Source organism: Oryzias melastigma, unplaced genomic scaffold (assembly GCF_002922805.2).
Source record: "Oryzias melastigma strain HK-1 unplaced genomic scaffold, ASM292280v2 sc00254, whole genome shotgun sequence".
Classification (NCBI taxonomy): Eukaryota; Metazoa; Chordata; class Actinopteri; order Beloniformes; family Adrianichthyidae; genus Oryzias; species Oryzias melastigma.
Genome location: NW_023416892.1, coordinates 370,907 through 389,335, shown reverse-complemented (window position 1 = coordinate 389,335; position 18,429 = coordinate 370,907). Strand labels below are relative to the sequence as shown.

At 55.2% G+C, this 18,429-nt stretch overlaps 1 protein-coding gene across 4 annotated transcripts in view; it reads right to left on the bottom strand.

Annotated features, from left to right (window-relative positions):
- Positions 1 to 18,399, bottom strand: part of syne1b (spectrin repeat containing, nuclear envelope 1b) — a gene marked incomplete at its 3' end in the record, with an annotated part of 72,058 nt that extends 53,659 nt beyond the window's left edge. For 2 of the 4 annotated variants that reach the window (XM_024265569.1, XM_024265570.1), the window contains 44 exon segments: positions 84 to 196; positions 333 to 540; positions 605 to 808; positions 988 to 1,089; positions 1,158 to 1,340; positions 1,519 to 1,677; positions 1,745 to 1,895; positions 1,965 to 2,144; positions 2,209 to 2,834; positions 2,903 to 3,056; positions 3,240 to 3,406; positions 3,473 to 3,596; positions 3,663 to 3,850; positions 3,920 to 4,246; positions 4,463 to 4,613; positions 4,683 to 4,843; positions 4,915 to 5,055; positions 5,331 to 5,507; positions 5,575 to 5,742; positions 6,092 to 6,256; positions 6,332 to 6,440; positions 7,783 to 7,991; positions 8,069 to 8,227; positions 8,479 to 8,613; positions 8,783 to 8,947; positions 9,017 to 9,175; positions 9,247 to 9,414; positions 9,534 to 9,677; positions 9,746 to 9,898; positions 9,963 to 10,127; positions 10,210 to 10,412; positions 11,003 to 11,099; positions 11,200 to 11,368; positions 11,433 to 11,545; positions 11,616 to 11,780; positions 12,990 to 13,127; positions 13,205 to 13,312; positions 13,412 to 13,444; positions 13,721 to 13,818; positions 13,960 to 14,156; positions 14,228 to 14,406; positions 15,138 to 15,230; positions 17,558 to 17,641; positions 18,305 to 18,399. In XM_024265569.1, the coding sequence (XP_024121337.1) occupies positions 84 to 196; positions 333 to 540; positions 605 to 808; positions 988 to 1,089; positions 1,158 to 1,340; positions 1,519 to 1,677; positions 1,745 to 1,895; positions 1,965 to 2,144; positions 2,209 to 2,834; positions 2,903 to 3,056; positions 3,240 to 3,406; positions 3,473 to 3,596; positions 3,663 to 3,850; positions 3,920 to 4,246; positions 4,463 to 4,613; positions 4,683 to 4,843; positions 4,915 to 5,055; positions 5,331 to 5,507; positions 5,575 to 5,742; positions 6,092 to 6,256; positions 6,332 to 6,440; positions 7,783 to 7,991; positions 8,069 to 8,227; positions 8,479 to 8,613; positions 8,783 to 8,947; positions 9,017 to 9,175; positions 9,247 to 9,414; positions 9,534 to 9,677; positions 9,746 to 9,898; positions 9,963 to 10,127; positions 10,210 to 10,412; positions 11,003 to 11,099; positions 11,200 to 11,368; positions 11,433 to 11,545; positions 11,616 to 11,780; positions 12,990 to 13,127; positions 13,205 to 13,312; positions 13,412 to 13,444; positions 13,721 to 13,818; positions 13,960 to 14,156; positions 14,228 to 14,406; positions 15,138 to 15,230; positions 17,558 to 17,641; positions 18,305 to 18,382 (7,170 nt within the window). 4 annotated transcript variants of the gene reach the window in all.
- Between the last annotated feature and the right edge of the window lie 30 nt (positions 18,400 to 18,429).

Here is an 18,429-nt window from a genome sequence, read left to right as displayed (position 1 = left end):
CATTCCAGATCACAGTCCAGGACGTAGTCCAGATCATAGACTAGCACGTGTGTGGCGTCTGCAGGGGTCGGTTGCAGACTTGCCTTCAGTTTCTGAAGCTTCCGTTCCACCGCCTGAGTGTCCCCGGATCGGTCCGAGCATTCCTTCACAATGTCCCGTTGTTCCGACAGCCAACGGTGGAAGTCCTGGACCAGACCTGGAGATGCAGGAAAAACAGGATCATCTGTCACCAAACCAGAGGAGACCGAGGTTCCTTCTGAAGAAGGACAACTCTGGGTTCTCCTGGATTGGAGAGGGGAGAGACTAAAACCATCATCAGGACGGCTTCTTACGGAGGAAGTGCTGCTGCAGGTCGCTCTGCAGGGAGGCCAGAGTCCGGGCACACATCTGGTTCACGCTCTCGTAGGTCTTGATGAGGTCCGTTAGCGCCGAGCCCAGAGCCGCCAGCTCCTCGGAGGGGAACTTCCTGCACAGGGTGTTGAGCCCCTCCCTGGTGGAGTCGATGCTGCCCTGCTGGTTCTGGAGCTCCTTCTGCAGGTCCTGAGGAGAGGTTCAGACGTAAGGAGACATCTGAGTAGGACCGGCGGGGAAACTGAGGCCGCACCTTCACTCTGCAGATGTCCTCGGGGTCCGGCCCGCCCGGAGAAGACGCCAGAGACTCCTCCATGCTCCGCAGCCACGCTGACATCTGGGAGATGTAGTCCTGCAGCTGCTGCCTCTGGGAGCTGAAGTCCTTCAGGTTTGCAGCAGACTGCTGGTGAAGCTTCCGGACCGTACTGACCTTCTTGTGAAGGTCGTTCTCCAATACCTGAGGTTACAGGAGACCTTTAGACCGTCGGTGCTCACACAGACGTGTGTCTGTTTTTTCTCCACGCAGATATCTCTGGGCAGTTTTGGGTTCAGTTTCTTCTTAAAGGACAGTCAGACATGAGGCTGTGAAACCAGATCCGGAACCACTGACCCCTCTGTGACGGAAGGATCTGATACCTGCAGTTTAACTGGAGTCTCCTGGCTTTGGCCGCTCCTCTTCAGCTCCGACACTTTGATCTGCAGAGCTTCAAGTTTCTGCTCCTTCTCCTTCATCTCCTCCTAAACCAGGACACACATCCGGGATGAGAAGCTCCTCCCCTCTGCGCTCCTGCTGACAGCGGCCATACCTGCAGTTCTGCCAGCCGCGCAGACACCTTGCGGCTGTCGGTGAAGTTGCTCAGGCTTTGGTTCAGCTCGGCAGTGGCAATGTTGGTCCAGCTCTCCACGTCCTCGCTGATGCTCAGGACGTCCTCCCACAAGCCCAGGACCCGGCCCAGCAGCTCCATGTTCTGATCCAGCTTTTCAGACGTCTGCAGGACAAACGGACATCTCATCACATCAGAGAAGTCTTCTGCAGCCCAGGTCCATGTTTCCATTCCAGAACTGGATGGAGATCCAGACTTAAAGTATTCCAAACTGTTCTCTGATCATCTGAACTGTGACCTCTGCAGGAGGACGCAGCATCAGACGGTCAGACTGCAGACTCACGTCCAGCCACTGGTCCAGGATGGCGTCCATGTCCTCCCTGATGTGCTGGCTGTCACACTCGGGGATCTTCTTCAGCTCCAGCAGCAGCTGCTTCCCTCTGCAGGAGAACTCCTCCAGCTCGCCGTGTCTGCTGCTCATCTCTGCCTTCATGGATTCGTGCTGCAGACACGTTTCTGCATTTAGCTTCAGGAAGGAGACTTCAGAGACTTCAGCTGCACCATCTCACCTTAGCCAGCGCCCTCTTTGTCTCCTCACCATCCCTCAGCAGCGCGCTCAGGTCCGCCAGCGGCTCGGTGCTGCTGATGGCGTGGCAGACGCGGGCCTTCAGGGCCTGGTATTCTCTCAGCAGTCGGGTGAGGAGGCTGCACTGCTCCTGCCTGACACAGGGGGAGCTCGTGAGTCCGGCGAGGGTCAGGCAAGGCCCCCTGACCTCCGTCCATCCTTACTTCTCTGCAATCAGCCTCCTGGCGGCTTCCCAGGTGGTCTCCAGCAGGCCGATGTCCCGCCGCACCTCCCCGGCCAGCTCTGCGTCTCGCTGGGCCAGCTCCTCCGCCTTGTCCTGCAGCCAGCGCTCCTCGTGCTGGTGGGCCTGGAGCTCGTCCTCCAGCTGGTTGAAGAGACGGAGCCTGGAGGAGAAAGGATGGCGGGTTGCTGGGGTTCTGAGCTGTGGTGGGGGTTCTGGGTTCTTACCGCAGCTGCAGGGCGTGCAGGCTGGCCTCCTTCAGGGGTTGCTGGTCCGCTCGCTCCTCGATGTCCTCCACCGCCCGCAGCAGCTGGTCCCTCCTCTGCCGGAAGGAGGTCCACAGAACCCCCAGGGCCTCGGCCTGGTTCTGCTTGGTCCCCAGCAGGTTCCGGAGCAGGTCCAGGTCCGTGCCCAGCGAGTCGGCCAGCATGCGGCTGGACTTGCAGGAGCCGTCGTCGGAGCTCAGGTGCAGATGCGCCTTGCAGAGACTGCTATCCAGACCAGCAGCCGCCGCCTCCAGCTGCTGGATGTCGGGGACAGCGGCGGCGAGCTCCTGCTGCAGCTCCACCACCCGAGCGCAGTCCCAGCTGCCGGCGCTCTCCACGGTCTGTCGGAGGCCCCGCAGGACCCCCGCCACCTCGCCGTGCGTCTGCAGGAAGCCTGCCAGCATCTGCAGGCAGTCCAGCTGCAGCGTAGCCATCTGCAGCGCCTCCCGCTGAGGCTGCAGGCAGCTGTCTGCCTGGCTGCTCAGCACCTGCGCATCTGCAGGCTCACAGAGCTGGCAGAGCTGCTGGACCTGCTGCTCCAGGCTCTGCCGGGCGCTGGACCGCTGCAGCAAGGCCTTCTGGGTCTCCTGTCAGAGAACAGGGGGTTTGTGGACCGAGAGCGGCCGGTTCTGTTGTCTGCGTGGAAGGTTCTAACCTTGACGTGGTCCACGGCCGACTGAAGGCTGCTGATGCGGATCTGGGGGGCAGCATGCAGATCAGACAGCATCTTCTCGCTCCATTGCGCAAACTCCAGCAGGGCTCGGTCCAGCTGCTCCAGCTTGGACAGATGGTTCTGAAGAGCCGATATTCTGCAGAGAGAGGTGGTGGTGGTGGGGTGGTTCTGGTTACTGCAGGTGACACCCCTCCCCCCAAACTGCTGTCTCCATGACAACAGTGTGGGTGAGGCAGCAGTAAAGTTCTGATGGATTGTCACCACAAAGAGGCGTTCAGGATGACTTTAGCCCCTCCCCCTCTGACGGTCAGGACTTTACCTTCTGGGGAGGGCCTCCTGCTGGACCTGCAGCCTCCTCTGGAGCACGTCCAGCTCCTCCTGCAGCTGCAGGACCGTCTGCTCCGCCGCAGATGGAAACACGTCTGTCCCCAGAGTCAGCAGGTCTGCGTGGGCCGTCTGCAGCGACTGCAGCTCCGGCTGCAGGGCCTGCAGGAACAGAGACATGATGAAGAAGCAACATCTCACCCCGCTCAGGCGTGCAGACTGCCATACCTGCAGGTACTGGATCTCAAAGCGCAGCTTGCTCTTGTCGGCCGTCAGACGAGGACCGTCAGGTCTGGTCGAAGACTCCATCCTCTCCAGACAGGAAGTGAGGTTGGACAGCTGCTTCTCCAACCTGAGCGGGTCACAAGCTTCAGTGAGCTGGACTGACGGACGTCTTCCTGACCGTCAGATGGCGTACCGTTGCCATGACGACAGCAGGCTCTCCAGGCGGCCCTGCTTCTCCTTTGCCTCCTGCAGCGCCTGCTCCAGAGCGGCGCTCAGCTCCGTCACCGTCCGCTGGGCCGGGTCGTGGTCTCCAAGGCGCCGCGCAGATGCTGAGAGAGCCAGCAGGGGCGCCTTCAGCTGCTGCAGAGCCTGACTCACGTCCTGAAGAAGACACGGGAGTGAGCAGAGGAGCAGAACTCGCTGTGGACAAAAAAAGGCAGATGTGACCACCGTGTGGCGCTGGAGCGCTCTGGCGGTCTCTGAGAAGGAGCTGCAGCTTCCTATTGGCTGATCCAGCTCCGCCTGGAGCTCCTGGAGACCGGCCTGGAGCTCCGCCAGGCTGCTGCTGAACTTCTGCTGCTGACTCCAGCGCTCCTGCAGCCGCCCGTCCAGCTGCTGCACGCCTTCCCCAAGCTCCTCCCAGTACCTGCCGACCTGCGTCAGGCGGGCTCTGATCCGAGCCGCCTCCCCCGATGACACGAAGTGGGCCAGAGCAGCGGACGCCGCCTCCAGCTGCGGCAGAACTTCAGCTCGGTCCTGAAGACCCCGACGGACATCCTGGACAACATGAGAGTAGAAACTGAATCCAAATAGATCCAATCAAAAATTCCACCTCCCGATCAAACATTCCCACTTCCTGTTCAAACATTCCACTTGGTCCCAGTTTTAGTCTCTGGTCTTACTCGGCCAGGATTTAGACTCACGACCTCCCAGTCTGAGGCCGGACACTCCTCCACAGGGCCGCTGAGCTGTGACGTGTGTGTGGATCTGTACCTTGACCGTCTGCATCTGCTCCTGCAGCGGCGCGGCAGAGGCTCTGGCGTCCTCCAGCTGCTGCTCCGTCTCCGAGATCCACTGGGAAAAGTTTCCAAAGTCTGCAGAGAAGTCGTCCCACTGCAGCTTCATGTCAGTCAGGAGCTTCAGGCTGAAGCAGAGAAGCTGACGTCAGCTCCGGGCAGAAGACAGACACAGACACAGACAGACTCGGCCTTACTCCTGCTTCAGCCGGGCCTCCACCTGCTCCACCTGCTCCCTGAGGCCGTGGGCCTGCTGACCCAGCAGGGTTCGGTTCTGCGGGCTCAGCTGGATTTCAGCGGCTCTCTTCAGTAAGGTCTTTGTGTGCAGAGCTTCAGCTTCACTCTGCTTCAGCAGCATCTGGAAGACATGAACAGGTGAGCGGCGCTGCAGATGCCCCGCCCCCTCCACCTGTGGACCGGTGGACTCACTCTGGCCTGATCCAGCTCCACCTCCAGACTCTCCGGACTGCTGAAGTTCAGGTCTCTGTCCACGGAGGAGCGCGCTCTGAGGACGAAGGCCTGCACCGCCTCCTGCTGGTCGCGGTGCTGCTGCCAGGCTGCAAGGGTCACCTGTGCAGGAGGTGTCTGTTAGGGAGTCAGCTGCTGGTGTCACACCTGCAGTAGGGGCGCACGTGCTCATGCACGGAGGTACACCTCTGCTTCCTCTGAGCAGACAGAAAAAGTCTTCTGCAGTTCTGGAGTCTGCAGGCACAGAAACCCTCAGAACTGAGACCCATGAGGCTCAGGACCAAATTATGAGGACCTCTGGAACCTCCTGCCCCCCCACATCCCTTGAGAGGACTTCCAGGAACCCCCCCCCAACATCATGGGTGTCGACGTCTCACCTCCAGGCTTTGCTCCTGCGAGTCGGCGCTCTGCTCCATCCTGCTGAGGCTGTTCTCCAACATCTGCAGGTCCTGCTGCACCGCCCCCCCCAGCCCCTCCTCCACCTGCAGCTGCTGGCCTCTGCAGAGCAGCTGCTGGACGTCCCGTCTCTTCATCCGCAGACGCTTTAGGTGTTGCTGTGGAATACACAGAGTCAGTCCTGAACCGCTCAGCTTCTCTGAGGCTCTGACTGTCCAGCAGCACCTGGTGGGCCAGCAGCAGTTGCTGGGCCTCCCTCGGGTCAGAGGAGTCCAGGATCTGGGAGGCTTCGGCCTGCACCTCCTTCTGGGACTGGACCAGGTCTTCCAGCGTGGTCTGGACCTCCTCCCTGAACTGAACGCAGTCGCCCATGGTCAGCAGCATCTTCTCAGCCTGATGACGGACAGGACAAAGAGAAGCACAAACTGAGGTGCACATTGTCTTGTGCACGGATGACGTGCAAGAGACGACGTGCATGGGACGGCATGCACAGGACGACGTGCACAGAATGACATGCACAGGGCAACGTGCACAGAATGACATGCACGGGACGACGTGCACAGAATGACATGCACAGGGCAACGTGCACAGATGACATGCACGGGACGACGTGCACAGACTGTGTGCACGGGCGTATCTATACAGACAAACTAAAAACCTCAAGGAGGATCTGGAAGCTCCGGCCGACCGCAGCGGCAGCAGAAGCCTCAGAAAAACCCAGCCGGGCGTCAGGAGAACCCACCTCTGACAGAGACGCCACCAGACCCTTAAAGTCTGCAGACAGCTTGGCCAGCGCCCCCCCCTGCCGCTGGGCGTCTTCGTCGGCAGACACCTCGATCAGATCGGCCATGCGGCCCTTCAGCCAGCCCAGGTTCCCCTCCTGAAGCTCCGCCTCGTTCCTCAGCTCCTGCTCGATGGGGGTGGGGGGGTCAGAGTCCCGTAGACACCGCCCCAGATTGAACAGGATTACAGCAGGACTCACCATGATGGCGGTCTTCACCTGACTGTACTTCTTGGGGTCGCTGGCTCGGTTCCTCAGGAGCCTCAGCTGACTCTCTTTGGAGATGAGCCAGCAGGAGAGCTCAGCGTACCTGCACAGGTGGAGGGGGGAGGGGGACAGGTGAGCTTACCTGATCCAGAACCATAAAGACACACGTACGCACATTCTGCACACATCCTGTCACTGACAACAGCAGCAGACTGAGGCTCCTCCCCTTTGTCACCTGTCCTCCATCAGTGTGTCTTTGTGAACTCTCAGATTTCACATCTTCACAGAAAATCCGTCCAGGATGATAAAATTAAAGCAAAGATCTGATCTGATTTATGTGGATCTGACAAACTTAACGCTTTCTGTGAAGAAGGAGGAGCTTGATTGACGAGATCAAGAACGAATCAGAACACTTCGTTCACAAAATGCTGGACTGCTTGTAGTTCCTAGAATTTCTAAAAGTCCAGTTGGAGGTAGAACCTTCAGCCATCAAGCCCCTGTTCTATGGAATAAGCTCCCAGCTCATGTCAGAGAGGCAGGTACAGTTTCTACCTTCAAAACTAGCCTTAAAACATTCCTCTTTGGACAGGCGTTCTGCCAGGCTAGCTAGTAATCAGAGAATATTCCCTCTCATGTGGTCCTTGTGAGGCTAGATTAATAAATTAATATTGATGTGTTTAAATATAAATTTAGATTTTCTATCATGGTTATTATCCAGATCAGCTCTGGGGTTCTGTTCTCTATTCTCATCTACTTCTCCTCTCTTCTATTCTTTATTATTTATTGTATTTAGTTCTCCATGCTTTTGTTGGTGCAGTTCCATTCACATGTTGTTCTTCTTTCCCACTCTCCTCTGGGGAGCGGGAGAGATTTCAGATCCCCGGTGGATCGCCCACGCTCCCACTCTTGGCCGTGGACCACGCCCCCGACACCATCCTGCATCTCTGAGTGAGAGTGATTCCTGCTGGGTCGTCTGTCCTCCTGCTCCTGGTCGTGGACTGCACTTCTGCTTCATCATGACTATGGACTTCATCATCACTCGTCCCTCAGCTTTATCTGAATGAACTCTTAGATTCGTAGTTGTAGAAGCTAATTTTTCTTTAACTGTTCTGGTATCTCCTGTCCGTCCTGGGATAGGATCTCTCCTTCATGTGGGAATCCCTAAGGTTTCTTCTTTTTTCCTGACTCAAGTTTTTTTAGGAGTTTTTCCTTACCGGGAGGGAGGGTCTAAGGGCAGGGATAACCAGTTTATGTAGTCTGTTTAGTTTTTAACTATTGTTTATATTTTGAAGCCCAATGAGGCAAATCTCTTTGTGATTTTGGGCTATAGAAATAAAACTGAATTGAATTGATGAGGTCAACAGCCAATCAGAACACACTGCACTTCTAAAAGATAAAATGTTTGTTCTGACTGACAATCAATGTGTGACCCCCCCTCTCTGGACCTTTTGTTGTAGTCCTTCCATTTGTCCTGGTGCTGCAGGAGCTTCAGCCGCGTGCTCTGGACCTCTGTCTGGACCTCTCCGAACTCCTTCTTGGCGCTCTGCAGGCTGCGGTGGGCGGAGTCTTCCTCAGGGAGCTTCTGGCAGAGCTCCTCCATGAGCTGCAGCCTCTTCTCACACAGGGACAGGGGGCCCTTCTCCCTGAAGAAGCTCTGGAGGAAGCAGAAAGCAGAAGCTGAGCAGTTGTGCTGCACAGGACCCTCTGAGGAAACTCTGGATCAAGACTCACCCGGTGCTCCTTCAGGAGACGCTCGCTCCCCACCCCAACCAGATGGCGGTTCTCCCTGGTCAGCTCCGCCTGGCACTCCTGCAGGGAGAGCTCCAGCCGGCTCCTCTCTGCCTCCACCTGCAGGCGCAGCAGGTGCAGCGGGACGTCTGTCTGCATGTCCTGGGGATGAAGACGGCCTTTCAGCAGCAGATCCATGAATCCAGAGAAATCATGAATTCATGAACTGAAGAATGTGGTAATCCATTATTTCATAAATCCACAAACTCATGAATCCCTGAATTTAAGAATTTACAACTTCATGAATTTAAGAATCCAGGAATGCGCGGATTCATGAAGTCAAGAGTCCAAGAAGATGAGAATCCATGAATCCAAGAATCCCTGGGTTTTTGGGCCACATCTTCTGTGCCGACCTTCCAGCGCTTGTGCAGCTTCCTGACGGTCTCCTGCAGCGCCTGCTGCTCCTGTTCGGGCAGGATGTCCGTCAGCTCGTCGCACGCCTTCAGGAACGAGTTCAGAACTCGCTGATCCAGCTGCTCGAAGAAGTCCTGCAGGAACCACAAAGACCTCCACCTGTCAGAGTGCACGCCTGGTCTGAGGAGGTTGAGACCAAACTTTCTCTGTCCTTCACACAAACGGGTTCCGAGCTGAGATGATTTTCAGTAAAACCCTCATTGATGTAAATGTCTGAAACAGACGTGAACCGCAGCCTCTGACCGTGTGCTTCCTCAGCAGATCCTCCGGCTCGCCTCGCTCCGTCATGCAGCTGTGGGCCGACTTCAGGACCTTCTCCAGCTCCACTCGGGACTCCTCAAACCTCCCGAGGAGGTCGCTGTTGGCCTCCTCGTGCCTCCTCCACTCCGTGGACTCCCTGATCATGTTCTGAACACAGACACGGAGTTGTGGCGGCTGGCGTCGGCGGTTGGAGCAGAGCGGAGTGAGGACGTTCACCTGCGAGGCAGTCTGCAGCTCTGCCACTCGCCGCTGCAGCAGAGCCAGGTCCAGGTGGTGCAGCGCCGCGCTGCCGCTCACGCTCCTCTGGACGCTCTGGTGGTTCCGCTCGATCACCGTCAGGCACTTCCTGCAGCTGTGGGTGAAGGTCGCCAGCTCCTGCAGGAGGAAGGAGACGCCGTCAGAGCTTTCTCGGTGGGAGGAGCCGCGCTCCCGCCGCCCTGCACCACCTGACACTTCTGCCTGAAGTCGGAGCCCCCCCCCGGCTGGCTGGAGCCGGTGATGGCGCCGGCCTTCTCCAGCGCCTGGTAGAAGCCGCTGATGTTCTTCTCCATCTCCTCCAGGGGGGGCAGCAGCGCCTGGGCCTCCCTGAGCAGCGGCGGACACCCCTCCCTGATCTGAGGACGGCAGCACACATTAGAGGACCCGCCCACACTGAAGGCTTGAACCGCTGCACCACAGCCAGTTTGTGGATGGAATTCCCCCTGACCCCCCGCCACCCCCACAGGGCGCTGACCTTGCTGAGCTGCTCCTTGATGGAGGCCATCACCGCCGTCATCTGCAGGAGCTCCTCCTGCGGCGCGTCTTTGCTCAGCAGCTGCGCCGTGCGGCCCGCCGCCCGGCACGCCGCCTCCATGGCCGGGACTTTCTGCTTGATTTCCTGCAGAGAGTTTGGAGATGCGGCGTGATGCGACCCCGCAGCCGGAGCCTGAGAGGAGCTCCTCCTACCTCCACGTCCTGCACGAACGCACGCACGTTCAGGAAGGACACCTGCACGGCGGCGCTCATCTTCACGCCGGTGGCGTCCAGGAACATCTTCAGGGTGTTCATGCCGTCCTGGTAGTCCTGCCGGAGCTTGTCCACCTCGTCCGCTCGGGCGTACTGCAAAGCGGGAGAAGGTTAGCGGTCTGAGGAGCGGCGGCAGGGGCGGCGGCGGCGTCCTCACGTGTTTGACTTTGATGAACAGCTCCCGCCATCGGCCGTTCAGCAGCAGCAGCTGCTGCTTCAGGTCTCGGGACACCGTCTCGTCACACGTCTCGATGAGGAAGTTCCCGGCGTCGTTCATGTCCGTGTGCTGCTGGATCCAGTGGGAGAGGTTCCTGAAGAAGTCCTGCTCCGTGCACAGATCAGACACGTTCAGTCAGGGTGGCGGTGGCCCCGCCTCCTCAGCGGAAGGTCACAGTGAAGGTTACCCGCTTGATGCTCTCGGACTGGCCCAGGACCTGCTCGGCGTCCTCCAGGTAGGCCTGCAGCGCCGCCACCGTGCCGCTGTACTTCTCCCAGTTACAGATCACCTCCTCCAGCATGCTGCGCACGCTGCGCACCTCCAGCGCCAGGTTCCTCCACTGGACCGCCGCGTCCGCCAGGAACTTGCTGACTCCCTCGGCTTCGTCTACTGCAACGGCGGTGGAGGACAGAGTCGGATCAGAACCAGAGCTGGATCAGAACCGATCAGAGCCAGACCAGAGCCGGACCAGAGTCGGATCAGAACCAGAGCCGGATCAGAACGGATCAGAGCCAGACCAGAACCAGAGCCGGATCAGAGCCAGAGCTGGATCCGAACGGATCAGAGCCAGATTAGAGCCGGACACGAGCCGGATCAGAACGGATCAGAGCCGGACCAGAACCAGAGCCAGATCATCGCCGGACCAGAGCCGGACCAGAGCCGGATCAGAACCAGAGCCGGATCAGAACGGATCAGAGCCAGATCAGAGCCGGACACGTGCCGGATCAGAACGGATCAGAGCCGGACCAGAACCAGAGAAAGATCATCGCCGGACCAGAGCCGGATCAGAACCGGATCAGAGTCAGATCTGAGCCGGATCAGAGCCGGATCAGAACGGATCAGAGCTGGATCAGAGCCGAACCAGAGCCGGACCAGAGCCGGACCAGAACTGGATCAGAGCCGGATCAGAGCCGGACCAGAGCCGGATCAGAATGGATCAGAGCCGGAACCATGAGGGTGTTCGGAAGTGTCACACTGACCTGAGCGCTCAGACTTCACGTAAACGTCGGCGGCCTGCTGTAACGCCGTGAAGATGACCTCATACTGCTCGAAGAACCGCTGGCCTTCAGTGAAAGTCTGCAAGCAGCAGGAGACCATCAGACCCCCCTACAGTCAGACCCCCCCGCAGTCAGACCCCCCCACAGTCAGACCCCCCCACAGTGGAGGCTCGACCCACCAGGTAGCTGCGCAGCAGGAGCTCCACAGATTCTCGCCGGCCGTACTTTATGATCCAAGACTTCAGCTTGGACTCGGCCAGCAGCAGGAACGCCGTCAGCCGGTACTTCATCTCCCAGAATTCCAGTTGTATCAGGTGAGAGTGAGAATGTGCAGACAGGAAGTTGAACCTGGGAGGTGAAACGGCGGTCAGCGTTTCTGCAGTACGTGCAGGTGAACTGGGGGGGGTCGTACCGTTCCGCCATGTCCTGGAGCTGCTCGGCAGGAACCGGAACCCCGTTGACGGACCTGTCCCTGTGGATCTGCTGGAAGGTCCTTCTGTGCACCTCCAGGTTCTTCAACACGTCCTGGAACCCAAAACGGTTCTGGTGAGACTCTGACTCTCCAGAGAACAGGAAGCTGCGGCCGAGAGCTCACCTGGTGCTGCTGCAGCTTCCGGTGCAGAATGTTGGCCGTCTCCTCGGGAGCCTGGTGGAGCGGGAAGTCCTCCCTCAGAGCCATCTCTGCCCTGTGGAGCCAGGCCCCGATGGCACCCAGCGGGCCCGGCAAAGACTGGTCCAGATGGATGTGCCAGTCCAGCAGCTGCAGGGAGCAGAGTGAGGTTTGTGAACTGGAATGATCAGGTTTAGTGCTAACAGTTCTTACACCGTTAATCAGGGGTCTCAAACAGTCGGCCCGTGGGCCAGTTGTGGCCCCCAATACGATATTTTACGGCCCCTGCTTTAATGTGAAAGTTTCAAGTTGGTGCGATGTTTAGTAAGTGCTGTGCTGACGATCCAGCCAATCACAGTCCGGTATAAGACTCTAGGGGGCGGGGCACTGACCAGGGTTAAAGCAGAGTCCCCGCCCCCCCACCCACCCCCGACCACATTAAGGATTTCCTTAGTTATTTTTAGAAAGTGAGGGTTCACATGTCATTTTATCAACACGTGCAGCCGGTGACGTACGGGGTTCCAGATTTTTATTTCAAGTTTTCCGGCTTTTTTAGAAATTTTTAAAACCTTTTTTTTTCAATTTTTTTTTTTTTTCAAATTTACAATGTCTTGTTTTCAAATTGTCATTTTTTTCAGTTTTCAAATATTAAATAAAAATGCAGTTACAATGTCTATTTTTGCAGTTTTCAGTTCTGTTTTATTTTCCAAAAAATTGTTTTTTCAAGTTTACATTTTTTTTTCCAAATTTAAGATGCCTTGTTTTCAAATAAAAAAGAAATTAGTTACAATGTCTTTTTTTTCAAGTTTTGTTTTTCAAATTTATTTATTTTTTCCCAGTTTTCAAATATTCAAAAACAAATTTCCGTTCCAGTATCTATTTTTCACATTTTCAGGTTATTTTTAATTACTTTTTTTTTCAAATTTTCTTTCTTTTTTTCAAATTTACAATGTCTTGTTTTTAAATTTTAAATTCTTTTCAGTTTTCAAATTCTCAAAAATAAAGTCAGTTCCGACGTCTATTTTTTCAGTCTGTTTTCTCGTTCACTTCAGGCTGACCCTGATTTGACCCTCTACACATTTTCCACTGAGGAAGTTTGTTGAAGTCTATGATCTACTAAACTGCATCATGACAACAGCTCTGCTCATCGCAGCTTCAGCGGATTGTTCTGGTCCGGTCCGAGGGACTGCGTCTTTGGCTCTGGAGTTCCTGATTATGTTTACTTTGTTCTGACGTTGTTCCTGTTCTATGTGTTCTGGTTCTGGGCGAGTCATGAGTCCACAGGTACGACAGTCACAGTGCCCATCCCGTGTTCACGTGGATCAGCCTTCACCATGATCGTATGAAGGGATCAGGTACCCTGGCGCACACGTGGTCCCAGGCCTGTTTGACCAGAGCTTGATCCACGGACAGTTTCCCGTCCGGCTGGCTCGGCTGCAGCAGCGGCTCCGCCTGCTTCTTCTTCATCTCAAACTGCACGTGGAAGTTCTTGAAGACCTGCAGGACAAAGCAGGACGTTCTGCTGAAGCCTCCTCCACCTGCAGCCGTTCTGACCCTCACCTGACCCCGCCCACCTGGTATTTGTCGGACAGGTTTCCGTCGGATCCCTGGGCCCGCAGCACGTCCTTCTCCAGCTGGTCCAGGAAGACCTTCAGCTCCCGCAGCATCTTCCTCTCTTCTCTCTGTCAGTCAAACATCGGCTTCAGACTTCACTTCATGTGAGGAGAACTCATGTGGGTCAGACGGGTCAGACGGGTCAGACGGCACCGCTCCGGACTCACCTCCAGCATCAGCTCTAGATTGTGAGGACCGAACTAGCAGACGAGAGACGCCATCGAGCAGCAGGAAAGACAGAGAGGAGGAGATGAGCGTGCACGAGAACACAAGGCAGGAGGAGCAGCTTTGTGCACGGAAGATTGAAAGAAAAGAAGATCCAGAACACATGGAACCAGGACAGGTTCTGCTGTGGATCCAGTTTCTGGTCTTCCTGACGGAGAGCCTGACTGGAACTCAGTCTCTGAGAAGTTTAAAACCTTCCTGAGAAATGAGCCGCTGACTCCACGCTTTACGGCGAGCAGATGTGGACCTACCTCCTGCTGTCCAGACGGGCCCGGATTCGGGTACTGCTTCAGGAACTGGGCCACGTAGGTCATGATGGACTTCTCGTCCGGTTTGTCAACGTCCACGTCTGCAGACAGCAATAGCCTGAGCTTAAAGATGAGAACAGGAGGAGAACAGTCCTGCAGGAGGCGCTCTTCTCCTTCAGAATCAGACCGGACTCTCCACAGAACCTCAACAGAACTTTCAAACCATTCGACGATTATGTGACCTTCAGGATCCAGCAGTCGAGGAATTCCCAGCTGGTTCTCTGCCAGTGAGAAGGCCTCCTCCAAGTTCTCCCTGTTGCTCCTCCGCCGCACCTCCTCCATGTCCACCAGGTCCGGCCTGATGGCGTGCACCATGGACTGGAAGGCCACGCCGTCACGCCAGCTGGGGCCGAAGTCTCTCACCTCGATTCCATGATGCCTGGAACCAGCAGAGCGGCGTGAGCGGCGCGGCAGGGCGCCGCCGGACGCCCTGACCTGAAGGAGGCGTACCTGGCCGTCGTGCTCTGCACCCATCTGAGCAGGAGCTTCTTGGCGTTCCCCTGAAACTTGTGCACGACCTTCCTCTTCATGGGAGGACTTCCTGTCTCTGAGCTGGTGAGGCTGTCCACAGACGAGCTGCTGTCGGAGAGCGCCTGGAGCGCCGCCAGGTTACTGGTCAGCTCCTCGATCTGCAGGAAACAGAAGGGTCAGAAACAGGGTTTAGATCAGCGTAAGAGGAGCCCAGACACGGAGGATTGGAGAAAAAAACTGATTCCTGTTCTGAGCAGCAGCTCAGGTTCTACAAACGTTTCAGCTGAAACTGGATTCTTAGAAGCTGATCTGTCGAGCAGCCGCGCTCCACCAGAGGGCAGCATAGAGTCCAGAATACATTTACATACAACATGAGGAGCCATGATTTGAACACGTCTAGTCATGTAGAAAATGCACCGAAAACCAGAAATCTATTTTCACTCATTGATCTCATCAATAATGTATAAAGTGTTTGTTTACATTAATCTTCTTTAGGACAAACAGGGATTTTCTCTGTAAAATAGGAGCTTTATAAACTTGAGCTGAAAATTAAAACGATTTCTTTAAGTAAATCACAGAATCCGGAGCAGACAGAAACGTCATTTGAAAGAGATCGTGTTTGTGAGGTGGGAATACGTTGGGGGCGGGGCCACAGACTCCCTGCTCCACCACAGGGAGGGGAAGGGGGGCGGGGAGGTGAATTTATGACAAACTCCTGCCGCTTTGCAGGAACTATGTCCTAGAAAACAACAGATTTTAAAAAGAAAATTCCTCTGGAACGCCTTGGAAACGATCAAAAAGATCCGAGTGGGATTTTAACGATTCTCTTCTCGTTATCCTCGGCTCCGTGTTTCCGACATGAAAGCTCCTTCTCTGCTGTCTTTTCTACCTGGAAGTAGAGGATGATGGTCCAGATCAAGCCGAGAACGATGGACGGTCGTCCGTCTGCGACGTCGGTGGCGTGAATGTTCACCAGTTTGATCTGAAACAGAAGCCAGTGGATTATTGAAGAGAAGTCCTTCACTGAGAAGATCATCCTGATCTGTAGGATCAGTCTGAGCCAAACCAGCGGACTAACTCCGACCACCAGAAAATCCTGATCCGGATCAGACCCTAAACTGACTGCAGGTCCTGGAAGTCCGGGCTGCAGGATCACGTGACAGAAGGTCGGCGGTGTCACGGCGCTGAATGGAAGTAGGACAGCGGCTGCACGGGTCTAACAGAGGGTTACGTAACCACGACGACGACAAACGCAGCCGGTCCCTGCAGCTCCGGCTCTGAGGAGCAGGGAGACCAAGAAGGGTCCGCCTCACTGCAGGTTCAGACCGACCCGGAGGACCAGAGTCCACAGATGGAGATGCAGATTCCATCGTCTTCTGGATTTCTGCATCTTCAATTTACTGCATTTGATCATGAAATGTGAGACCAGAACCTGGAGGTTCAGAGACGAGACGTTTCTATTCCACTTACGTCCTCCATCATCCAAATGCTGCGGGGCGGCTGTGGTGCAGTGGTAGGGCGGCCAACCCGTGATCGCAAGGGAGCGGGTTTGACCCCCGCCTTGCCCGCCCGTGTGTTGAAGTGTCTTTGGGCAAGGTTGGTGGCAGAGTTTGGCAGCAGAGCCGCCGCCAGTGTGTGAATATGTCTGTGAAGCGCTTTGGGCCCCTGAAGGAGGGTAGAAAACGCGAAACAAGGATACGGAATTTACCGTTTTTAATGTGAACTCTGCAGAGAAGACGAGGACTAACATCCTCCATCCGTCTGCGATGGATGGATGCAGGTTCACCAATTTGACAGTTTTTACCAAAACACAAAGTTCCACTCTCCAAACCAGCCAATCAACTTCTGTAAAGGCCTGAACCAATTCAATGTTTTCAATTTTATGTATATAGCCCAAAATCACAGAGGAATTTGCCTCATTGGGCTTCAAAGCCCACCAGGGGGTGTCAAACGTACGGCCCGCGGGCCACATCAGCCAGATGGTTTAATCCGGCCCAGTCGTGAAGAGAAAAAGATATGCAGATGGTTCTTTAAAGAAATTAACGCACTGTGCATTTCTACCACTAGGGGGAGCAAAAGAAAAGAAATCAAGCACAACCAGAGATCAAGTCTTAAACAGCATTACTTAAACGTCTGGCCAGAGGCAGTCTGGTTCCTGCTAGCCTCACTGCCGTTAAGCTGTTCTGAAAGGATCAGGTGTGACACCACATTACCAAATGTTGCTGTCAAAACCGTCATCATAATAATATGAGATTCAGTTACTGGCTGGTTGATGATTCCAGTTTAGACAAAAACAGAACAAAGCTGCCGATAGCTAGCTGACCACAGGTTCTGTTTGTGGAGCCCCCACTAGAGATCAGACGGGATGAATGTAGTCCCTGGACCAGAATGAGTTTGACCCCCCCCTGGGTTATTCCTTACAAAAACTCTTTCAGCTTTTCAGTGTAATTAATTGCTTCATTGCTAAAGGTAAACTACCCATAACGCTGCATTTGTTCCTCTATAAACCTGCTCTCTGAGCACCAGCCCCTCCCAACCCCACCCACATGACTGGCTTCTAATGAGCTGATGTCACAGAGTGAGAACCGCCCCTTCCAGGAAGAGTCTGCTGTGCTGGCTCCGCCCCCACAGGCTGACACACATGCTCTCTGCAGAGGTGCTGATCAGCTAAACACTCATTTTAAATGCTCGTGTCTCCTGTATCCGTCTGGTCTGACAGGTGTTTGTTACTTTAGACCCCCCCCCAGCTCCTGCTGTCTCTATGGTGGTCGGGCTCCTTTAGGACAGACCCCCCCATAGGCTGTCTGTGGTGTTTGTGTTGTGTAGCGGTGACCAGGAAATGCTCTTTCTGTTTAAACTTTGTACGGTGGCGTGCACCAAAGAACATTCTGGTGACGACCGTTGACCCCCGGGACCACCGTGGGGTTCAGTGCCTTGCCCAAAGGACACCTGAGACAGTTGAGCGGGCAAGGTGGGACCAGGACCCACAGGATGCTGACATGACCTATGAACCTTCAACAACAGAGTCATGGTGTTGTCTGCAGAGCAGTGCATGATGGGACAGCGGTCAGAGCAGTGCATGATGGGAACGGCGGTCAGAGCAGTGCATGATGGGAACGGCGGTCAGAGCAGTGCATGATGGGAACGGCGGTCAGAGCAGTGCATGATGGGAACAGCGATCAGAGCAGTGCATGATGGGAACAGCGATCAGAGCAGTGCATGATGGGACAGCGATCAGAGCAGTCCATGATGGGAACAGTGATCAGAGCAGTGCATGATGGGATACCTGCTGCTCCTCAGGCGTCTTACCTTTCGGCCCTCCAGGAACTTCAGAGCGGTGCTGATGTTGGAGACCCAGTGGATCCTCTTCAGGTGGCGTCCTTGTTCACAGGGCTGCAGGACAGAAGACGGTTGACTGTCTGCTCTTCTACATGAGCTCCTGTGTCTACATGGTCTGGCTGACGTTCACGTGTTTGCTCCGTCTGTCGTACATACATGTGCTCCAGAACCAATGTTCTGCGTCCTTAACCATCATCCCCTCCCCTACCCGCCCATTCTGCTGTTCAACCAAACATCAACCTGAGTATCTTATTTACAAACAGTGCAGTACTCAGCAGCTCAGAGGCATGGAAGAGTATAATGTTGTATTAATGACCTTTTACTTTAGTTTGACTTTGTGCGACACACGTGTCTGTTCTCTCGGTTGTCTGTTAAAAAGTCTTCTTTATTTGACTCACATGTATATATTTTACTGTCTATTTTATCGGCTGGAGAGCATCTGATTTTTGTTGTATCACAAGCTCCTTGTGCAACAATGACGATAAAAGGATTAGGATTCAAAGCTGCTTTTCTTCACTTCCAAATCAGCTGATTTGCATTGAATCTTTAAACTCTTGAGTGACGGTCGTCCACAGAATGTGAAGACTGCAGCTGCCGCACTAAAGGGTTCAATCCTCTCTTTTCCTCTCCTAAGGGTCATTTCACTGGAGGTTCAGGTTTCCTCCTTGTTTGGGGTCAGAGGTCAGACGCTAAGACCAACAGCAGTGAAGTCCTCACCAGCCGCTGTCCGGACAGAACCTCCAGCAGAGCCAGAAGCTTCAGCCCGTCCTTCACGTCCTCGAACAGGTCGTTCATCTCCAGAGGAGGCTGGTGCTGTGGGACAGAACGGGAAGTTGGAGGTG